Here is an 18,802-nt window from a genome sequence, read left to right as displayed (position 1 = left end):
ATCTGTTTGATATCAAACCATTGAAATCACATGAAATTCACCAAGGGAAACCACTACCAGTAATCATTACAAGTACAAGAACCATCTTTAAAACAATGGAAACGGTTCCTGTCACGCACAATTATCTCTTTATTAACAATCCCTGAGATAAGTTTCATAGCAGCATGACAGTCTTCACAAACACGAAGATTCTTCATGATCCTAATTGGCATTCCGGGTGGTGTTTTCATCAACCCAAAAGCCAGTGCTAATTTCTCACTATGGCGATATAAAAATTTCTCCTTCTCATTCTCTTCTACATCCAGAAGAACAATTGAAGTCTTTGGGACATATCCTTTTATCTTTAATTTTTGAAGTAGTTTTCCCCACATCTGAAATATTTCCTCTGCTTGAGGATGGGACTCATCCCCTGCAGCAAACTCATGAAGCATTCCATCTACTGTGATTGAACTCCACCCAGGTGTTTTCTTCACACCTTGATCTCTCATCAACCTTCTCACCTTTGCTGTGTCTTCCCAGCGTTCAGCTTCTGCATAAATGTTTGATAAAACCACGTAGTATCCATCATTTAATGGATCCAGTTCCAAAAGGTGTTGGATTGCTTCTTCAGCCAGTTCAATGTTTTTGTGAACTCTGCATCCACCAAGCAAAGCTCCCCACACAACCCCATTGGGTTTGATAGGCATGTTCATTATAAACTCATATGCCTCTTGGAGAAGGCCTGCCCGACTGAAAAGATCAACCATACAACCATAATGCTCAATTCTGGGAATAATCCCATAATCTCTAGTCATGCTGTTGAAAAATTCACGCCCCTTGTCTATCATTCCCATGTGACTACAAGCATGCAATAGTCCAATGAAGGTTACATCATTCGGCTTCATGCCTATCTGAACCATCTTAGAAAATAGGCTCAAAGCTTCCTCGGCTTGCCCATATATTGCAAGCCCTGAAATCATGGCTGACCATGATACAATTGTCCGTTCTTCCATCTCATCAAAAACTGTACAAGCATCCTTCAAGCATCCACATTTGACATACATATCAATCAAAGTGTTTGAAACACGAACATTTCGCCTAAACCCACTACAGTTTGAATACTCATGAACCCTCCTGCCCAAATCCAAGGCACCCAAATCAGCACAAGCTGAAAGAACAGCCACCACTGTCACCTCATTTGGCCTCAAACCTGCCTCCTCCATCTCCATAAACAAATGAATAGCCTCCTTCGGCTTCCCACATTGTACATAACCTGCAATCATCGCAGTCCACGACCTCACATTTCTCTCGGGCATCACCGAAAACAACTCAAAAGCCCCCTCAACATCCCCACCCTTCACCAACTGACTTATCATTATATTCCACGTCACGACATCTCTCTGAGACATTTTATCAAACAACAACCGCGCATCACCCATCGCGCCACACAAAGCATACAAATGAACAATCATGTTCTGTAAAAACAAATTAGATCGAAAGCCGAGTTTCTCCACGTACCCATGAACAATCCTGCCATTCAAAACATCGGATAAAGCCGCACACGCTTTAAGAACGAAAGAACAAGTGAAATCATCAGGAACAATGTCGAATTCCCTTAACTTATAGAAAAGCAAGATTGCATCAAATGGGGACTGCCCTTCTGCCCACGCCTTCAAACAGGAATTCCAGAACACAATCTCAGGCTTATCGAGGTGTTTGAAGACGCGTTGGGCATAAGGAAAATCGGGAGTGAGAGCAGTAACGAGAGCGAGCTTAGTGAGAGGAAGAGGAAGAGTAGAGAGAGGAGTGTTGGTTTTGATGAGGTGGGCATGGAGCTGTTTGAGCTCAAATGGGGTGTTGAAGCTGTGGAGAAGATTGTGAAGGTTTTGCGAAGTGGGTGAGTTTGAGTTTGGGTGAGGGAAAAGGTGTAGTGTGGAAACAGAGCAAAGCATTTTTTTTTTCTTTGTTGATTTAACGGTTTTCTGAATTCACTAACGGTTATTTGAATAGAGGTGGACTGTTCGGTTTCATAATTATTTCCATCACCTATTACTCACTTTTGGTGGCCTCACGTCTAAAAATACTGGTGGGTCCCACACCTAAAAATTCTGATTGGCCAAGTTTTCAATTTCGGTTTTCATTTAAAATTCTGTTTGGCCAAGATTTCAATTTCGGTTTTCATTACTCATAACTCAACAAAATAAGTGATGAGTTGCTGAAAATGAAATATGAGATATGAGAATGAGTTTTGAATTGTGAAAATTGAGATATGAGTAATGTGAGAACGAAACAAACCCTTTAACTTTATCGAAAATCTTATTATTACACTTTGCAAAAAGTCAAAACTCTCTTTTGAAATAGTGTTAACAAGATTTTACTATTTTAACTAAAATTATGTTTTAAAATCAAAATTTTAGTCCATATGGCAATGTATGTGCGGCGATTATTGTGTATTAGTTGAAAACCCATGCAATGCACGTGAAAAATTTGCCTAAAAGTATGTTGGTCTCGAGCTTTGTATAAAAAGTATAATTAAAATATATTAGTTTCAAACTAAAACAATAAATACTACTGGAAGACTTAAAAAAAAAAAAAAAAAAATTGGTGTGCATCTAACTTAAAGTCTTTGTAGTCTCTAGTTTCTACCATGTGGGATACCAAAATTATTTTTTCATTATAGATTATATGCCAAATATTTGTAGCTAGAATCCTATAAATTGTTTAGATTTTCAAAAGGGACAAATGCTATCATAATCTACAGAAGGGACAGATAATATTAGAATATATGATCGCAGTATCTCAATTGTTTGTCAATATCTAAATTATGATCATCTTTATGCTCATGATGGACCTACCACTTTCATGCATTTGTGTTTAAAAAAAAAAACACCAGCAATTCAAAGGCATCACAAATAGTTTGGTCCAACTTGTTGTGAATTTCTTAATTAGCTATAGGAGCATATTAAAAGTCATATTAACAAATTGGTTTTCATACCTAGTACCATAGCATCATGAACAATTCAAAATTTAATATGAATATAGTTGAATGCAATATGACTATTGGTGACTATGCCATATCGCATGCCACTTGACATTTTCTGTAACACAACAAGAAAAACACTCATTATCTTAGAAGACAATCCTTCCAATATGTAGCTCATTGGTAAGATTGAATATTATCTTCAATTTGGGGAATCCTAATATACCACTCAAAATATGAGAGAGGGAGGTTTTGGAAGAGGAAGAGAAAATAGAGTGGTGAGACTGTTGATGTTAGACTGTACATTTCACTTCTTTTTTCTTTTTAATAAATTTTTTAGAGTGATTGTATATCTTCCTTGACTGTACATCTCCATTAGTTCACACAAAAGGGCTAAATTAAGACTTGAAAATTGAGTAGGATTGTTGGTTTAGTCAAATAGGATCTCTAAATCCAGACTTCAAACTACTGTTTTTAAAGAAGTTGAAGAGCATGTGTAGTTTGAAGGGAAGATAAAAGTTTCTAAGTGAGTTAGGGTCTTGACTTTCAAGTTTCATCTACACGTGAAGGAGGAGAAAGAGAGTTTGTAAGTGGGTTAGGATCTTGGCTTTCATCTACACATTGGAAAGGATCATGCTTGGGTCATAATATGTATAGGAATAAGTGGGTTTGGGTTTTTCATAAGGTTTGATTTGATTTGGTCTAATTTTCAACAGTAGCCCATTTTTTAGATAATAGTAAAAACAATTTAACGTGATCTTTTGAGTAATAGTAAAAAAAAAAAAAAGGTTAATGAAAAAAAGTTAAACAGACTAAATGAAAAATTAGAGCGCCACATGACAAGACCTCATGCTCTCTTGCATGAGATCTCTGCTTATATATATATATATATATATATATATATATATGGATGATGTGTAATAAGGAATATGCGATGATCATTACTCTTATTTTTATTTTTATATTTAAAAAGAAAAATGTTTTGTGTGAAGGATCCTACTCGTGTCATTTTTTTTTTTTTTTTTTTTTTTGTAGTTCTAAAAAGAAAGTCTATAGATTCAAAAATTTTGACACACGATTAATGTGGCAAATTATTAGTGGTAGGAAAAAAAAATATAATGCCAATGGTTCAAATTATTAGTGATAAAAAGAATTTATATAAGTCTATTTAAAAACCTTTTAAATTCGAACTTTCATATTATAAGGTTCTAATGCTGTTCAGAAGGCTAGAAATGTTATGCTTTTCAGTCACAAATAGAGCAATGTGTGTATGTGTGCATGAATATGTGTCAAGAATGGTTACCTCACAAGTATTTTCTAGCATCTGTAGATTTTTGACATTGCCTTCGATTGGTTGAGTGCAAATGGTCCATAGGTATGATGAAAAATGGGCTAATATTTCTATACATTGATGCTTTATAATTTTCATGGTTAAAGACTTATTTTTCACCGATCTATTTTGTATTTTCAGCATTCTTTAAGGTGTATTTGTTTGGAGGTGAAATAGGGTAGATGGAAAACTTTGGAGAGAAATAAGAAGAGAAACTTGTTTAGATTGTTTTTAGTTGGATGAGAATGAGAGAAAATAAATGGTGGGGTCTAAGTGTTTTCTCTTTGAACCCACCAAAAAGTTTCTCTCCCAAATGAAGAGAAAACTGAGAGGAGAAAGCTCATGAAATGAGCTTCCAAAAATACCCTTGGAATTCACCTCTAAATCTCCAATGTGTTGGTTTTTTTTTTTTTTTTTTTTTTGGTTACTAATGTGTGTTGGCTTTCTCTTTTTTCCTTTATTTTTTCTTTCTCTAGTACCAACGTGTTGGCGTTGTTTTTGTTTTTGTTTTTGTGTTTTTTTTTTTTTTTCCTTTGATTTTTTCTTTCTGTTACTAACATGTGTTGGCTTTCTCTTCTTTTTTTTTTGTTTTTTTCTTTCTCTGGTACTAACGTGTTGGCTTTTTTTTTTTTCTTTTTTCTTTTTTGCTTTTGTCTGGACATGTTGGTTTCTTTTCTTCTTCTTTTTTTGGTGCTCATATGTTTATTTTCTCATTAATTTTGGTTGGTTTTTGTTAGTGTTCCTTTTTTTTTTTTCTTTTTTTTAGAAAACAGTTTTGGGTTAATCTCTTAAGCTTTTTTTTTTTTTTTTTTCTTTTCTGAAGTGTCCATCTATACACAATTTTTTAAAAGTATAATGTGTTACTTTTTGTTTTATTTAATAGGGACATGATGGTAAATTTATACAAACTTTTTTTAACCAAACAAAAAAATTTTCCATCTCTCCACTTTTCCACCCTCCCAACCAAACACAAATGAGAGAAACTAAAATATTTTATATCCTCCCACTTTTCCATCCTCCCAACCAAACGGACCCTTAAACTTATTATTTCACATTTTATAATTTCATTAATAGGTCGAATTTTCCTTTCATGATGTCGGCCAGTAGGAATTTTAATTTCATGGTAGAATTTGCTGTATGCTTTCCATTAAAATTTTCAATTCCTGTACGTGAATTTGTTACATTTAGTGTGATGCTATTTTGTTGAAGGACAAAGTTTAGCTACAAAATTACTCAATAAAATAAATATCACTATATATCAATCTATATATATAAAATCAAAGATCTCATGCGAGAGTACATGAGAACCTACTAAGTAGCGCTCTAAACTTGCATTTAACATTTTTTTTACCTCTTTCATTAAGTTTTTTTTACTGTTACCAAAAGTTTACATTAACTTATTTTACTGTTATCTCATTAATGCCTCATTAATTGACTAAAGTTACACCATACATTTCTCTATTATTCATGTCTTTTAGCATACCCATCGTTTTAGTATTTTTAATTAAAAAAAAAAAGCAAAAATAATAGTAATAACTAACCAAATAAGGCCCTGAAGAGAGATAGAGAGACACAGAAATGTTGTGAATTATTAAAAAAAATGCATTGTTTCACTATATATTGCCAAAATAAAAGATCTGAGACTAACAAAACATTTAAAAGTGAGAGAAAGAGGAAGCTAAGGGGTCACCACCTCTGTTATATAGGCCTCCCACTACCATCAAGATGCCGAAACCCTACGGGTAATTTTTTTTTCTTTTTTCTTTTTAAAATTAGGGACTTAAATGTGATTTAGGTTTGGGTAATTTGGTTGGATAGTTTTTGTTTTAGGTATATAATTAGAGAAAATATTTGGTGTGCAATGTAAAGCTATATTCTACCATGGTTTAATTTTAAATCATCTATAAAATACATGCATACACACTTACCCACATCATGTCTTAATGTCACACTATCGATGAGTAGAAGACGGCAAGAAAGTTGGGCATACTTTCATTTCATGGTATAAAATAGTGAACACAACACAAATTAGTTGATTTTCATAGTCCCGTTACTCTTTTGCATTTATCTTTAGTTTCATGATTATTTTAAAAATTAATCTTACCTTGAGAAGGCTGTAAATATGCAATGAAACTACTAAACTAATTTTTAATATCTCAAAATGTATATGTTTCTTTACTCTAATTTAGTTTACTTTTTCTTTATAATATATGTACAACATTATCCAAAATCGTTTTACATAAAATATCAAAAAATTATCCGTGCATCACACGGGCAACTTACTAGTTTTCATTAATTGCATGTTCTTTACGCTTTTAATACACATATGAAATTTTGCATCAATTGAATATTATTTACTATATGATCTATAAATTTATATTTTATGTATAATTTTAAACTGCAAAAACTTGCAATTTAAATAATTTATTGATGACATAGCTATTAATTTTTAATTTTCTATAAATTTTGTAAGCATGAAGAATATAAGAAGAAGATGTTATCCAATGGTGGATTTGTCAAAATTCATCCCCAATAAAAAGATATTGAGTAAGGTTATAGACTTAAGGTACAACCAATTTTATAACTAAACTTTGTCCTTTGTTAAAAATTTATTACATTTTGGATATTCAGTTCCATGATACATAACTGATGTTTCGAGGCAATGCTTTGATTTCCCTGAATTCTCTAATGTTTTCTCTTTCTTTTATGTCCTAGGTGCTGGGAGGTCTGCCACATTCCTGAATGATAGAAAAGCATAAAAACTATTTTCCCGGAATTCATTTGTCTGCTCAATTATATTGATATTTTTTTTTTTTTTTGCTGAATCAAAATCTTATTGAACCACATCAGATACAAAATCTTGGGATGCCTCAGCCAAGATAACATTAACAAAACTTGGAGGGCCAAATCCCATATCAAAAGAACCAAAAAAAGACTGACTAAGAGACCACTTGGCTAGCACATGCGCAGCCAGCTCAATTGATCATTCATCTTTGTTTACATCACCAGTTCACGAGGAATCTGAAATTAGAGAAAGAATAAAGAAGGGCAAGCAAGGGAAGTTTAGAAAATTGCACAAATATACGGTTACAGGGTTACTGCTTCTGTAGAAATATATCACCCTCTCTCTTTAATGTGGCTACCTACTCTTAATTTAAGTTCATATAATCATAATGTATCAAATGCTTAAATCATATCCATCGGAATGGTTTTGGAAATGCGTTGTGGTGGCTACATCTGTGTTTTAATGTCAACCAAAGTTCTTTTTTTATTGTTTTCTAAATTTTTCCTGTACACTTGGGAAGATAAATATTGTGTAAAAAAATTTTCCTTTAAAAAAAGAAAAAGAAAAAAGATATGTAATGATTTCAATGGTATTTTGGTTGGAGCTAGCCTTATGACACTTTTGACTGTAACAGTAGTTCACATATACATAATATTAATGGACAAACATGTAATCCTCAAATTGAGATACATAATTATGACACTAAATCAAAAAATAAAATAAATAAATAAAGAAGAGCCTCAGAGTGAGGCTGGTTTAAATGGTGTGTATTATGTTATGGACACTTATTTTGTTGAAACATAGAATCATGGCCGCCAAATTTAATGAATAGACTACTTCAAGGGAATCTAAAGCCGCAAATTAGTCTAGCTAATAATTTGTAACTTAGAATATCATGATTGATATATTTATAGAAGGCATACAAAGACTAATACTAACTTCCTATAATCTGTTAAAAACTGGTCATAATTCATCCTAATCCAAACAAGTTTTTTTTTATTTGTTTTGTACTAATTAAAGTAAATTATTAGGATAAGAACAACCTGGCACTTAACTGTGAAATGGACTCTTTCCGCGTGGTGACCTAGCTCTCTAATCAACTTAGTCTTCTCTCCCAAATAGCTAATTACTTATTTGCTTTGTTATAAATTAGCAAAAGAGAAATGGTATATAACATTTTCACAACATATCCAAGGTGGTAGACTATTATTGGTAGGCAAAAGAATGATGTTAGTGGTGAGCCTAGATTATAACCAATAATAATGTGCCACTTAAGATTTGTTACGACAATGTTGTGAAAGTATTGTGAACGTAGAATCATCCCAAACTACTCAAAATACAGCATAACAAATTGAGTCAAAGAACACACATCAACCAACTGCAACAAATTACAACTGTTTAAGCATGAAGATATATTGAAAATGCATGCAAGGCTTGAAGAGCTTGTAAGTAGATGTAGATTCATAAAAGATTCAGAACTTAATAAAAAAGCGGCCCTCCTTTCGGGTCAATGGAATCAAAATGTGTAAAAATAGATTTTCCTCGTTCCTTTCCCACTACACAGCCTATAATAGCAGGGTTTTTTTTAGCACAAATGCAAATTTGAGGCTTTAAAGTCGCATTCTTCACTTAAAATTTGAATAAATTTTTTTTTTTCGGGAAATATCTTGTTGTTTACAGTCTGTGATTCTGTGCACCATACAAATAATTGCCTTAAGAAACAACAGGAGAGTGCTATATAACTAGTGTTGATATTGAAGCCACTGAGGGCTATGTCATTCTGAGTCCAAGAATAAGAGGAGCCATGACAGATTACATTGTAAAAGAAAACCTTCGAGATAAGTTTCCTCAGAAACTTGATTCCAATATTGAATTGACTGGTAACTCTCTCTCTCTCTCTCTCTCTCTGTGAGAGAATTAGAGTTCCATAGTTTACTAGAGTTGCATGCTTAATCACATTTTCTTTTTAACATTTGGTATGCCTGAAATCAAACCTCATTACAAAACATGTTTTCTTATAATTGATGAATATGACTTTTTATAAGAAATGTTGTATGATCTGTAACATATTTTTTCTGTGATTATTTACTTACATGTATAGAATACAAAAAAAAATTGAGAATATTTACTTTCATAATCATAATAACCCATTATTTACGTCCAAATTCAATGAGAAACATAGGTATGAAATAGTGATAAAGTTAACACAAAATATTGTTAAGATTCATGATAGTAGAGGCCACCATGTGATTTTAATATAGTAGAAAAAAGCAAAATTATCATCCAATTCTATTCATCTCAATCATGGTAAAAAGAATGTTTTCCTCAATTTACGTCTTTAACAGTGCCGGCTCAAGGCCTAGGCAACTTAGGCCTAGGCAGAAGGCCCCACAACAAATAAAAATTTTCCTTACTAAAAAAAGGCCCCATCTCCCTTAGTAAAAGGCCCAAAATTTTATAAAAATATAACATTTTTTAAATAATTGGTATTTTTTTTAAGAGTGATATTAAGGATACCACAAATTTTTATATAGATTTAACTGCATATCACCAATTACATAAAAAAGTAATTCAAACACAAATAAATTAAGTTGTTGAAATTCATCAATTAGACTCATAATCACATTTATTGTGAATATTTTTAGTATTTTTCTTTTTCATTTCTAACAAGGCTTTTAAAATAGGAGACTAATAAAAATTTAACCCAATTGAAACCCTAAGATATTTCAAATAAAATGCTGCAAATGTGATAAATCATCAATGATGACTAATCTCCTACTAAGCCACACACCAAATAATATCTATATATCTCTTTCTCTTAAAAATAATATATAAAATTAAAATTTAGATTACAACTGTACTTAACTATGCATAGTCATACATTCAAGTTAAAGTAAGTTCCTTTTGATTCAACTATAATATTCAATCTTCTATATGAAATTAACCTTAGTTTAGCTAGTATTATTCATCAATTTATGTATTTACATCAAATTAGTCTTAATTTAATTAGTATTATATAATTTTATTTAATTAATGTTTACATATAAAAAGGCCCCATATAAAATTTTTGCCTTAGGTCCCAAATTTTGTTGGGCCGGCCCTGGTCTTTAACTGGTAACATTGTCAATATGTACAAGCAGGGGATGAAGAAATCAATGATAACCCAATTGAAGAAGTTAGGCTCACGGTTCCAATCACTGACGACCCATCAGAGCCAGCCTTGACATTTCGAACATGGATTCTTGGCTTCATAGGATGTGTCGTTCTGGCTTTTGTGAACCAATTTTTTGCATACCGCCAAAATCAGCTGTATATTTCCTCAGTGTCAGTACAAATTATAGCGCTCCCAGTCGGGAAGTTAATGGCCGCATACCTACCATCCAAGCCAATAAGATTCCCATTCACAAAATGGTCCTTCTCATTGAATCCGGGGCCATTCAGTTTGAAGGAACATGTTTTGATCACCATCTTTGCCAGTGCTGGGGCTGGTGGAGTGTATGCAGTTCATATTTTTACTAGTACCAATGCTTTCTACAAGAGGAAAATCTCTCCAGTTGCAGCCTTTCTTTTATCACAAACTACCCAGGTATTCTTTACTTCTTGTTTCCATTTCAATGTCATCATGGTTATAGGCAATTGATGTCTGATCCTGCCTTTCACATAAAAAAAATGTATGAAACAAGAACACCTTATTCACATTGAGAATATCAGCCACTCAAGTGTGTATTCTAAAAAAATAAGTACTTTAGCTACAAAATTGATCGTATGCTACAACCTTACTCAATAAAATAAATATTACTATATATTTTAAAAATCTAATTGTTGAATTACACGTTCTTTACGCTTTTAATATACATGTCAAATTTTATGTCAATCAAATATTATTTATTATATGATCTATAAGCATATATTTTATGCATAACTAACTGTATACCCGCACATTACGAGTGATAATTATTTTAGGATGATCTCATTAAATATATTTTTTATTAATATTATTATTTTAGTTATTAACCATTGGTTTTTCATTACTTTTTTAGTTTATAAAAACCTTAAATATACCTTTTTTTTAAACCTTTACACACACACACACACACCATAGACTACTACTCTATAATGACAGTGGCTTATTAATTTTATCATTTTTTTAATGATCTCATTTGTAACACTTCTTACCCTTATCATATATTTACTAATTGATGGTTTGCATATCAGAGACGTTAAATGAAAGGTAGTATCATTCATTAGATTTTCAAAAGTAATAGTGTATGAAAATTAATTATATATATAGATATATATATATAGATATATATATATATATAATAAATAAGGTTAAATAAAATATCAAAAAATGAATTTTAAAATTTTCTAACTTAATTTTTTATGTGATTTCTTCTAGAAAACATCCCTTTTTAGTTGTGATTAGAAATATGGTTTCCATGGTTAGAGTTTGATTAGTTTTAAGTTTAAATTTAATACTATGATTGTAATTAATGATTGATTTAATTTTTGAAGTGAATGTAACAGTTTATTTTACTATACTGTAAAGTTTTTAATGTTTCTCCTTATAGCCTCATTGTTTTCCAATTAACAGTTACTAATTGAAGTTTGATTTCTTTTTTTTCTTTATCTATTATTTATTACTTTGTATTTTTTTTTTTTTTACCATCTCTCTCTCTCTCTCTCTCTCTCCATTGGCAACCTATCATTTGATGATGATTCTATGACATTAAATATGTATTATTAGTTTCTTTATGTTATATTTGGTTTGATATCCTTATTATTTTTTTTTTTTAATTTTATGTTTCTAAATTGGCATTCGTTTTGTATTCTATTTTTCCTTTGATGCGTTAGGTGTGAGAAGGAGTGTTTCTCTAGCATTACTCCGTTTATGAGGATAATTTTATTTATTGAATTTAGGTAAAGTACTAAATGTTTAATTTTTTTAAATAAAAAAAAACGAGAGGAAATATAAATAATTTAATGATATATATGAGGAATGTGGTTGAATTTAAATGTTAAATAAAATAATATGAGAAGAAAAAAAGTAAAAATAAAATATATAACAATAAACACTAACTTATCCAAATCATTTTATGTAATATAATAATATTATATTTGTATATACTATCTTTAACTTTTTATAATACAATAGGATAACATTTAACAATCAAAGTGGGAAAAAAAAAAGCCTAAACTAAATCATATAAACCCAAAATAGAGTTCTAAAGAACACAAAACTTTATCAAGCTAAAATAGAGATGTAAGAAAAATAAAAATAAAAATAAAATCCACCAAAAAAATTGAGGGAGAAAGAGAGGAAAGTAACCCCTTTTTATGAGGGAAAATTATGGAAAAAATGGAAGAGTGAATGAAAAATTTATACTAAGAGGATTTTAATAAAAAGAAACGAAATAAAAGAAGATAAAAGGAAAGAGAAAGATTGATATTAAGGTAAAAAGTTTGGGGAGATGAAAAGGTAAGGGAAGAAGAAAAGTTGGAGAATGTGTAAATATTTAAAAAAAAATAAGTGAATGTAATAAAAAAAAATTATAGAAAAATTGGAAAGAAAAAATGATAATGACGTGGACGCTGATATGACTTAATTGTAACAACAGTAAATGTAATACCTCAGCTTTTAAATAGATATGATATAAATATAGATTTTAAATTACAAAAACTTGAAATTTAAACAATTTATTTGATAACATAACTATTGATCTTTAATTTTATAAAAATTTTACAAGTACGAAGGACATTAGTAAAAAATATAATCCAATGTTAGATTTTCAAAATTTACCTTTAATAAAAAGATATTGAGTAAAGTTATAATCTAAAGTTACAACTAATTTTGTAACTAAACTCTATCCAAAAAATAAAGTTCCATCAATGTATATAATAAATAAAATGGCTATTAGAATTATTTTTTTCCTGTACCTCACTGTTTTGTACGTATGAATTCTTCAGATGCTTGGTTATGGATGGGCTGGAATTTTCAGGAGATACCTTGTGGAATCACCTTATATGTGGTGGCCTGCAAACCTGGTCCAAGTCTCTCTATTCAGGTAAATCATTTTCTAGTCCTGTCTCTCATATTGAATAACTGTTTGATAAAAGGATTTCTCATAGCAGAAAAATTGACCTTGCTTTTGCTAAGGAAAGGGAATTATTTCCAAAGGTTAGAACCATTGTTAAGCTCTGGGTATTAATCCCTTGGATTGAACCAAGTTATATGTGAAATGCAGGGCATTGCATGACAAAGAAAAGCGACCCAAGGGAGGAACATCAAGGCTACAATACTTCTTCATGATTTTTGCAGCAAGCTTTGCTTACTACATTGTCCCAAGCTATTTTTTCCCCTCAATAGCGGCTCTCTCCTTTGTTTGTTGGATTTGGAAGGACTCCATCACTGCTCAACAGATTGGTGGAGGAATCCAGGGTCTTGGACTAGGCTCATTTGCCCTTGACTGGTCTGCTGCAGCCAGCTTTTTGGGTAGCCCCTTAGCCACACCCGCGTTTGCTATTGTCAATATGTTTGCGGGGTTTGTCTTGACTGTCTATATCCTTACCCCAATTTTTTATTGGAATAATGTATATGATGCGAAGAAGTTTCCAATCTTTTCCTCTCACACTTTCGACCGCGATGGTCAAACCTACAACATATCGAGAATTCTGAATGAAAAGGAATTCGATATTGATCTCGTCAGTTACAACAGCTACAGCAAACTTTATCTAAGTACCATATTTACTTTCACTTATGGGTTGAGCTTTGCAACTCTATCAGCTAGTCTTACACATGTGGCAATATTTCATGGAGGGTAAGCTTCTGAATATTAAAGTTCTAATTCTGCTCTATTCTTGTGCAACAGTTCTTTTGAGCTAACAAGCTTTTCATGATTAAAATTCATCTTCTCTATTCGGATAAAAAAATTTGAGCAGAACAATCATAAATCTCTGGAAAAAGACGACGACTACAGCAAAAGAACAGCTCTCAGACGTGCATTCAAGATTAATGAAGAAGAACTATAAAGAAGTCCCTCAGTGGTGGTTTATTGCTATCTTAGTTTCAATGGTGGGTCTTGCTTTGCTTACATGTGAAGGGTTTGACGGACAGCTCCAACTTCCTTGGTGGGGACTCCTCATGGCCTGTGCCGTTGCACTGATTTTCACCTTACCCATTGGAATAATTCAAGCCACAACAAATTTGGTATGAAAATCTCCGACCATCATTGTAATGTATTCAATGCATGAAAGAACACCAAAAATGCATTGTAAGAATTAACTATGATTTTCATCATTTTGCATCAGTTTTGTACAAACTACATTTCTCACAGAATGTGTTAATGTTAATTGCAGCAACCAGGGCTAAACGTGATCACAGAAATGATTATTGGGTATATTTATCCAGGGAAGCCCCTTGCTAATGTGGCTTTCAAGACCTATGGCTATATTAGCATGGCACAAGCACTCTATTTCCTTAGTGACTTAAAACTAGGTCACTATATGAAGATCCCTCCAAGAGCTATGTTCATTATACAGGTAATTATGTTAATAACAATAAAAATTATTTGAAATTTTGTTTACAATTTTGATATAACTGCTGATTTTTTGTTAATTTGTGTTCTCAGTTTTCTGGAACACTAGTTTCTTCAACTGCCTACTTCTGCACAGCGTGGTGGCTTCTTGAATCTATTGACAACATATGTAATCCAGATTTGTTGCCCGAGGGAAGTCCATGGACATGCCCAGGAGATGATGTTTTCTACAATGCTTCAATTATATGGGGAGTCATAGGCCCGCTCAGAATGTTCGCAAGGCTTGGTGTCTACCCAGAATTGAACTGGTTCTTCCTCGTTGGCTTCCTCGCCCCTTTTCCCGGCTGGTATCTTTCTCGCAAATACCCCAATAAAAAGTGGCTATCGCTTATTCACACGCCTATCCTCCTTGGAGCTACAGGAAACATGCCACCAGCTAGAGCAGTGAACTATTGGGTTTGGGCAGCTGTTGGACTTTTCTTCAACGCCTATATTTTCAAAAGGTATAAGTCATGGTGGGCTAGACACAACTATATCTTATCTGCTGCTTTAGATGCTGGAGTTGCCTTTACGGCAGTTATCCTTTTCTTCGCCCTGCAATCCAAGGACATTGTTGGTCCAAACTGGTGGGGTCTGGATAGTAGCGACCACTGTGATTTGGCTGCATGTCCCACAGCTCCTGGAATCGTGTCCGAGGGGTGCCCTGTTCTTTGAGATGCTTAAGCAAATTACCAAGACCAATGCTGATAAAGATCAAAGATGAGGCTTAGGAGTTCATTAATTTTAATTGTTTTGCTTCATATTAGGATAACGATTCAAATTCTGTATTTAATTAAATTTTAATTTCCAAGTTAAGAATGTAAGCTTGCCTGAAGTTGAAGGTAATTGGTATTTGACAGAATAATTTGTTTGCTATCACATGAAGTTCACCAAGTGAAACCTCTACTAGTAATCTTATTTACCGCTAATTTCTCTACCATGGCGATATAAAAATTTCTCCTTTTTGTTCTCTTCTATAACCAGAAGAACAATTGAAGCCTTTGTCGCATACCCTTTTATCTTTAATTTTTGAAGTAGTTTTCTCCACATCTGAAATATTTCCTCTGCTTGAGGGTAGGACTCATCCCCAGCAGCAAACTCATGAAGCACTCCATGATCTACTGTGATTGAACTCCAGCCAGGTTTTTTCTTAACACCTTGATCTCTCATCAACCTTCTCACCTTTGCTGTGTCTTCCCACCACTCTGCTTCTGCATATTTGTTTGATAAATCCACATGGTTTCCATTATTTAATGGATCCAGTTCCAAAAGGTATTGGATTGCTTCTTCATTCAATGTTTTTGTGTGTTGAGTTATAGAAATTTGACCCAATTAATTAACCAATTACCCAAGTTGATTGATTAGATTTTTTTTTTGTAAGAAAGTTGATGGATTAGTTAAATTACATGCAAATCCAATTAAGAGACAATCAAATCACCAAAATAAAATTAACTTAATTAAGTGCATTGAAAAATAAGTTTGACATGGCAATTTGATCACGAGGGAAAACCCTTGTAGGCAAAACCTCATTGGGTGAATTTCGGGTCACTACTCTCAAAGAATCCACTAACAAGAATAAATGTTACAAATATAAGGAATCTTGCCTTATTTCAAAGTATTTGCCTACACTAAAATATATAGATCTATAAGAAAGCACAACTCTAATTACCAGTTGGACTACTTCTTGCAAAAGACTTCTCACTTGCACGAATCTCCTATTCGTGACTAACACCACGTCAACTGCTTGATTATTTTAGCTTTTTCAATGTTATTCAAATCACATTTTGATGAACCAGTAGTAGTTTGGTACAAACCCCTAGGCACACAAAATGTCGCAACAACTCAAGTATGCGTGTGTCTCTGTGTGTAAGTAATAGTGGCCATAAAATATCCCTTTTATATGTTCTGGAACCCTAGTACATGAAGTCCAAGACAGACGAAGTGATTGTGAGCTGAAATAGAAAAACCTATTTAGTTTTCCAGTAGTTCGATAGATCACGAGGTGTTGAGCCAAGTTTTAAGATTCATTTATTTGCAATAGATCGACAGGTATCGAGAGGTATCAAAGTCCTGTTCTCGGAATTTTTCTTGAGGAGTCTTTGTATCTTCAATTCATACCCCTTGTTATTTTTTAACATATTTAAAAACTAAGACTAAAATACATGTGAAGTGCATTTTCACTGGGATATGCTAATACATAAAAATACGACCCTCACATTGTGAACTCTACTTCAAACAAGCAAAGCTCCCCACACAACCCCACTGGGTTTGATAGGTATGTTCATAATAAACTCATATGCCTCTTGGAGAAGGCCTGCCCGACTGAATAGATCAACCATGCAACTATAATGCTCAATTCTGGGAATAATTCCATAATTTCTAGTCATGCTGTTGAAAAATTCGCGCCCCTTGTCTATCATTCCCATGTGACTACAAGCATGCGAAAGTCCAATAAAGGTTACATCATTCGGTTTCATGCCTATCTGAACCATCTTAGAAAATAGTCTCAAAGCTTCCTTTGCTTGCCCATGCATTGCAAGCCCTGCAGTCATGGCTGACCATGATACAATTGTCCATTCTTCCATCTCATCAAAAACTCTACGAGCATCCTTCAAGCATCCACATTTGACATCATATCAATCAAAGTGCTAGAAACACAAACATTTGTCCTAAATCCACAACAGTTTGAATACTCATGAAACCCTCCTGCCCGAATCCAAGTCACCCAAATCAGCACAAGCTGAACGAACAGCCTCCTTAGGCTTCCCACATTGTACATAACCTGCAATCATCACCATCCACGACCTCACATTTCTCTCGAGCATCAACGTAAAAAACTCAAAAGCCCCCTCAACATCCCCACTCTTCACCGACTTATCATTATATTCCACGTTACGATCTCTGAGACATTTTATCAAACGACAACTGTGCATCACCCATCACGCCACATGACGCATACAAATGAACAATCATGTTCTGTAAAAATAAATTCGATCAAAACCCAAGTTTCTCCACATGCCCATGAACAATCCTGCCATTCAAAGCACCTGATAAAGCTGCATACGCTTTAAGAACGAAAGAACAAGTGAAATAATCCAGGAACAATGTCGTATTCCCTCAACTTATAGAAAAGCAAGTTTGCATCAAAGGGGGACTGCCCTTCTGTGAGGGCCTTCTAACCGGAATTCCAGAGAACAATCTCAGGCTTATCAAGGTGTTCGAAGATGCATTAGGCATGAGGAAAATCAAGAGTGAGAGTGGTGAGGAGGGCGAGCTTAGTGAGAGGGAGAGTTGAGAGAGGAGTGTTGGTTTTTATGAGGTGAGCATGGAGTTGTTTGAGCTCAAATGGGGTGTTGAAGTTTTGGATAAGATTGTGAGGGTTTTGTGAAGTAGGTGAGTTTGAGTTTGATTTTTAGTGAGGGAAAAGGTGGAGTGTGGATAAAGAGCAAAGCATTTTTTTTGTCTTTGTTGATTAACGGTTTTTTAAATTCACCAACGGTTATTTGAATATGGTTCATTAAATTTAAATAAATAAATAAGGCAAACCAGTTTCGTTTGAAAGGCCAATGCTTGAGAGGCTTAGATAAGGATAAAAATAAGATAGTTAATTGATTAGTTATTTTCCTCCTGTCACTTTTTTTTTTTTTTTTTTTTCTTGAAGGAGTCCAATTTTGTTTCGTAGTTTTAAAAATATAAATTTGAAGAGATGTCTCACTCATAAAACTTTTCCATTCTATTTGTGATGTTCCAAAATGTACCCTGCTTTAAAACGTTAATAAATTTATCAACTTACCCCTTACTTTTTTTTTGAATGTCAAAACTAAGATAGTTTTGGAAACTGATAATGCATTAAATGATTTTCCCTTAGTATTTAAAAATATGGGTAGAGGAAATAGTATTATAGTATATTGAGAAAGTAAGAGTTGCAATGTTATCCTAGTATTAGTTAGTTGTAGTTTATTTGTTTCACTGGATTGATGTAATGTACTGTTCATGAGAAACGAAATTATTTCTTTGTGAAGTTTAGTAGAGTACCATTCAAGGATCGTGAATATATAAGATTGTAAATCCAGCAACAAGATGGCGCAGCAATCCCATTAATGAGCTCTCTCAAACCTGCCTTGGCCAGTGATATGAAGACAAAGATGCCATGT

The 18,802-nt window shown here is 33.0% G+C and overlaps 2 protein-coding genes and 1 pseudogene across 2 annotated transcripts; 1 reads left to right on the top strand and 2 right to left on the bottom strand.

Moving 5' to 3' along the window:
• Nucleotides 1-3: 3 nt before the first annotated feature.
• Nucleotides 4-2,000, bottom strand: LOC126694273 (pentatricopeptide repeat-containing protein At4g21065-like). The gene has a single exon (XM_050390415.1). The coding sequence runs from the start codon at nucleotides 1,929-1,931 to the stop codon at nucleotides 54-56; it is 1,878 nt and encodes a 625-aa protein (XP_050246372.1). The 5' UTR covers nucleotides 1,932-2,000; the 3' UTR covers nucleotides 4-53.
• Nucleotides 2,001-8,878: 6,878 nt separating this feature from the next.
• On the top strand, nucleotides 8,879-15,454 carry LOC126695730 (oligopeptide transporter 1-like). Its single transcript, XM_050392550.1, has 7 exons — nucleotides 8,879-8,954; nucleotides 10,215-10,660; nucleotides 13,042-13,139; nucleotides 13,320-13,892; nucleotides 14,014-14,281; nucleotides 14,431-14,613; nucleotides 14,703-15,454. Exons 1-7 carry the CDS (start codon nucleotides 8,879-8,881, stop codon nucleotides 15,321-15,323), a joined length of 2,265 nt encoding a protein of 754 aa, XP_050248507.1. The 3' UTR covers nucleotides 15,324-15,454.
• A 109-nt stretch (nucleotides 15,455-15,563) lies between these two features.
• On the bottom strand, nucleotides 15,564-18,060 carry LOC126695729 (pentatricopeptide repeat-containing protein At5g66520-like; annotated as a pseudogene).
• Between the last annotated feature and the right edge of the window lie 742 nt (nucleotides 18,061-18,802).

This window comes from Quercus robur, chromosome 8, assembly GCF_932294415.1.
Source record: "Quercus robur chromosome 8, dhQueRobu3.1, whole genome shotgun sequence".
Lineage (NCBI taxonomy): Eukaryota > Viridiplantae > Streptophyta > Magnoliopsida > Fagales > Fagaceae > Quercus > Quercus robur.
The sequence above is the reverse complement of the archived record's forward strand: the minus strand, read 5'-3'. Positions and strand labels throughout refer to the sequence as shown.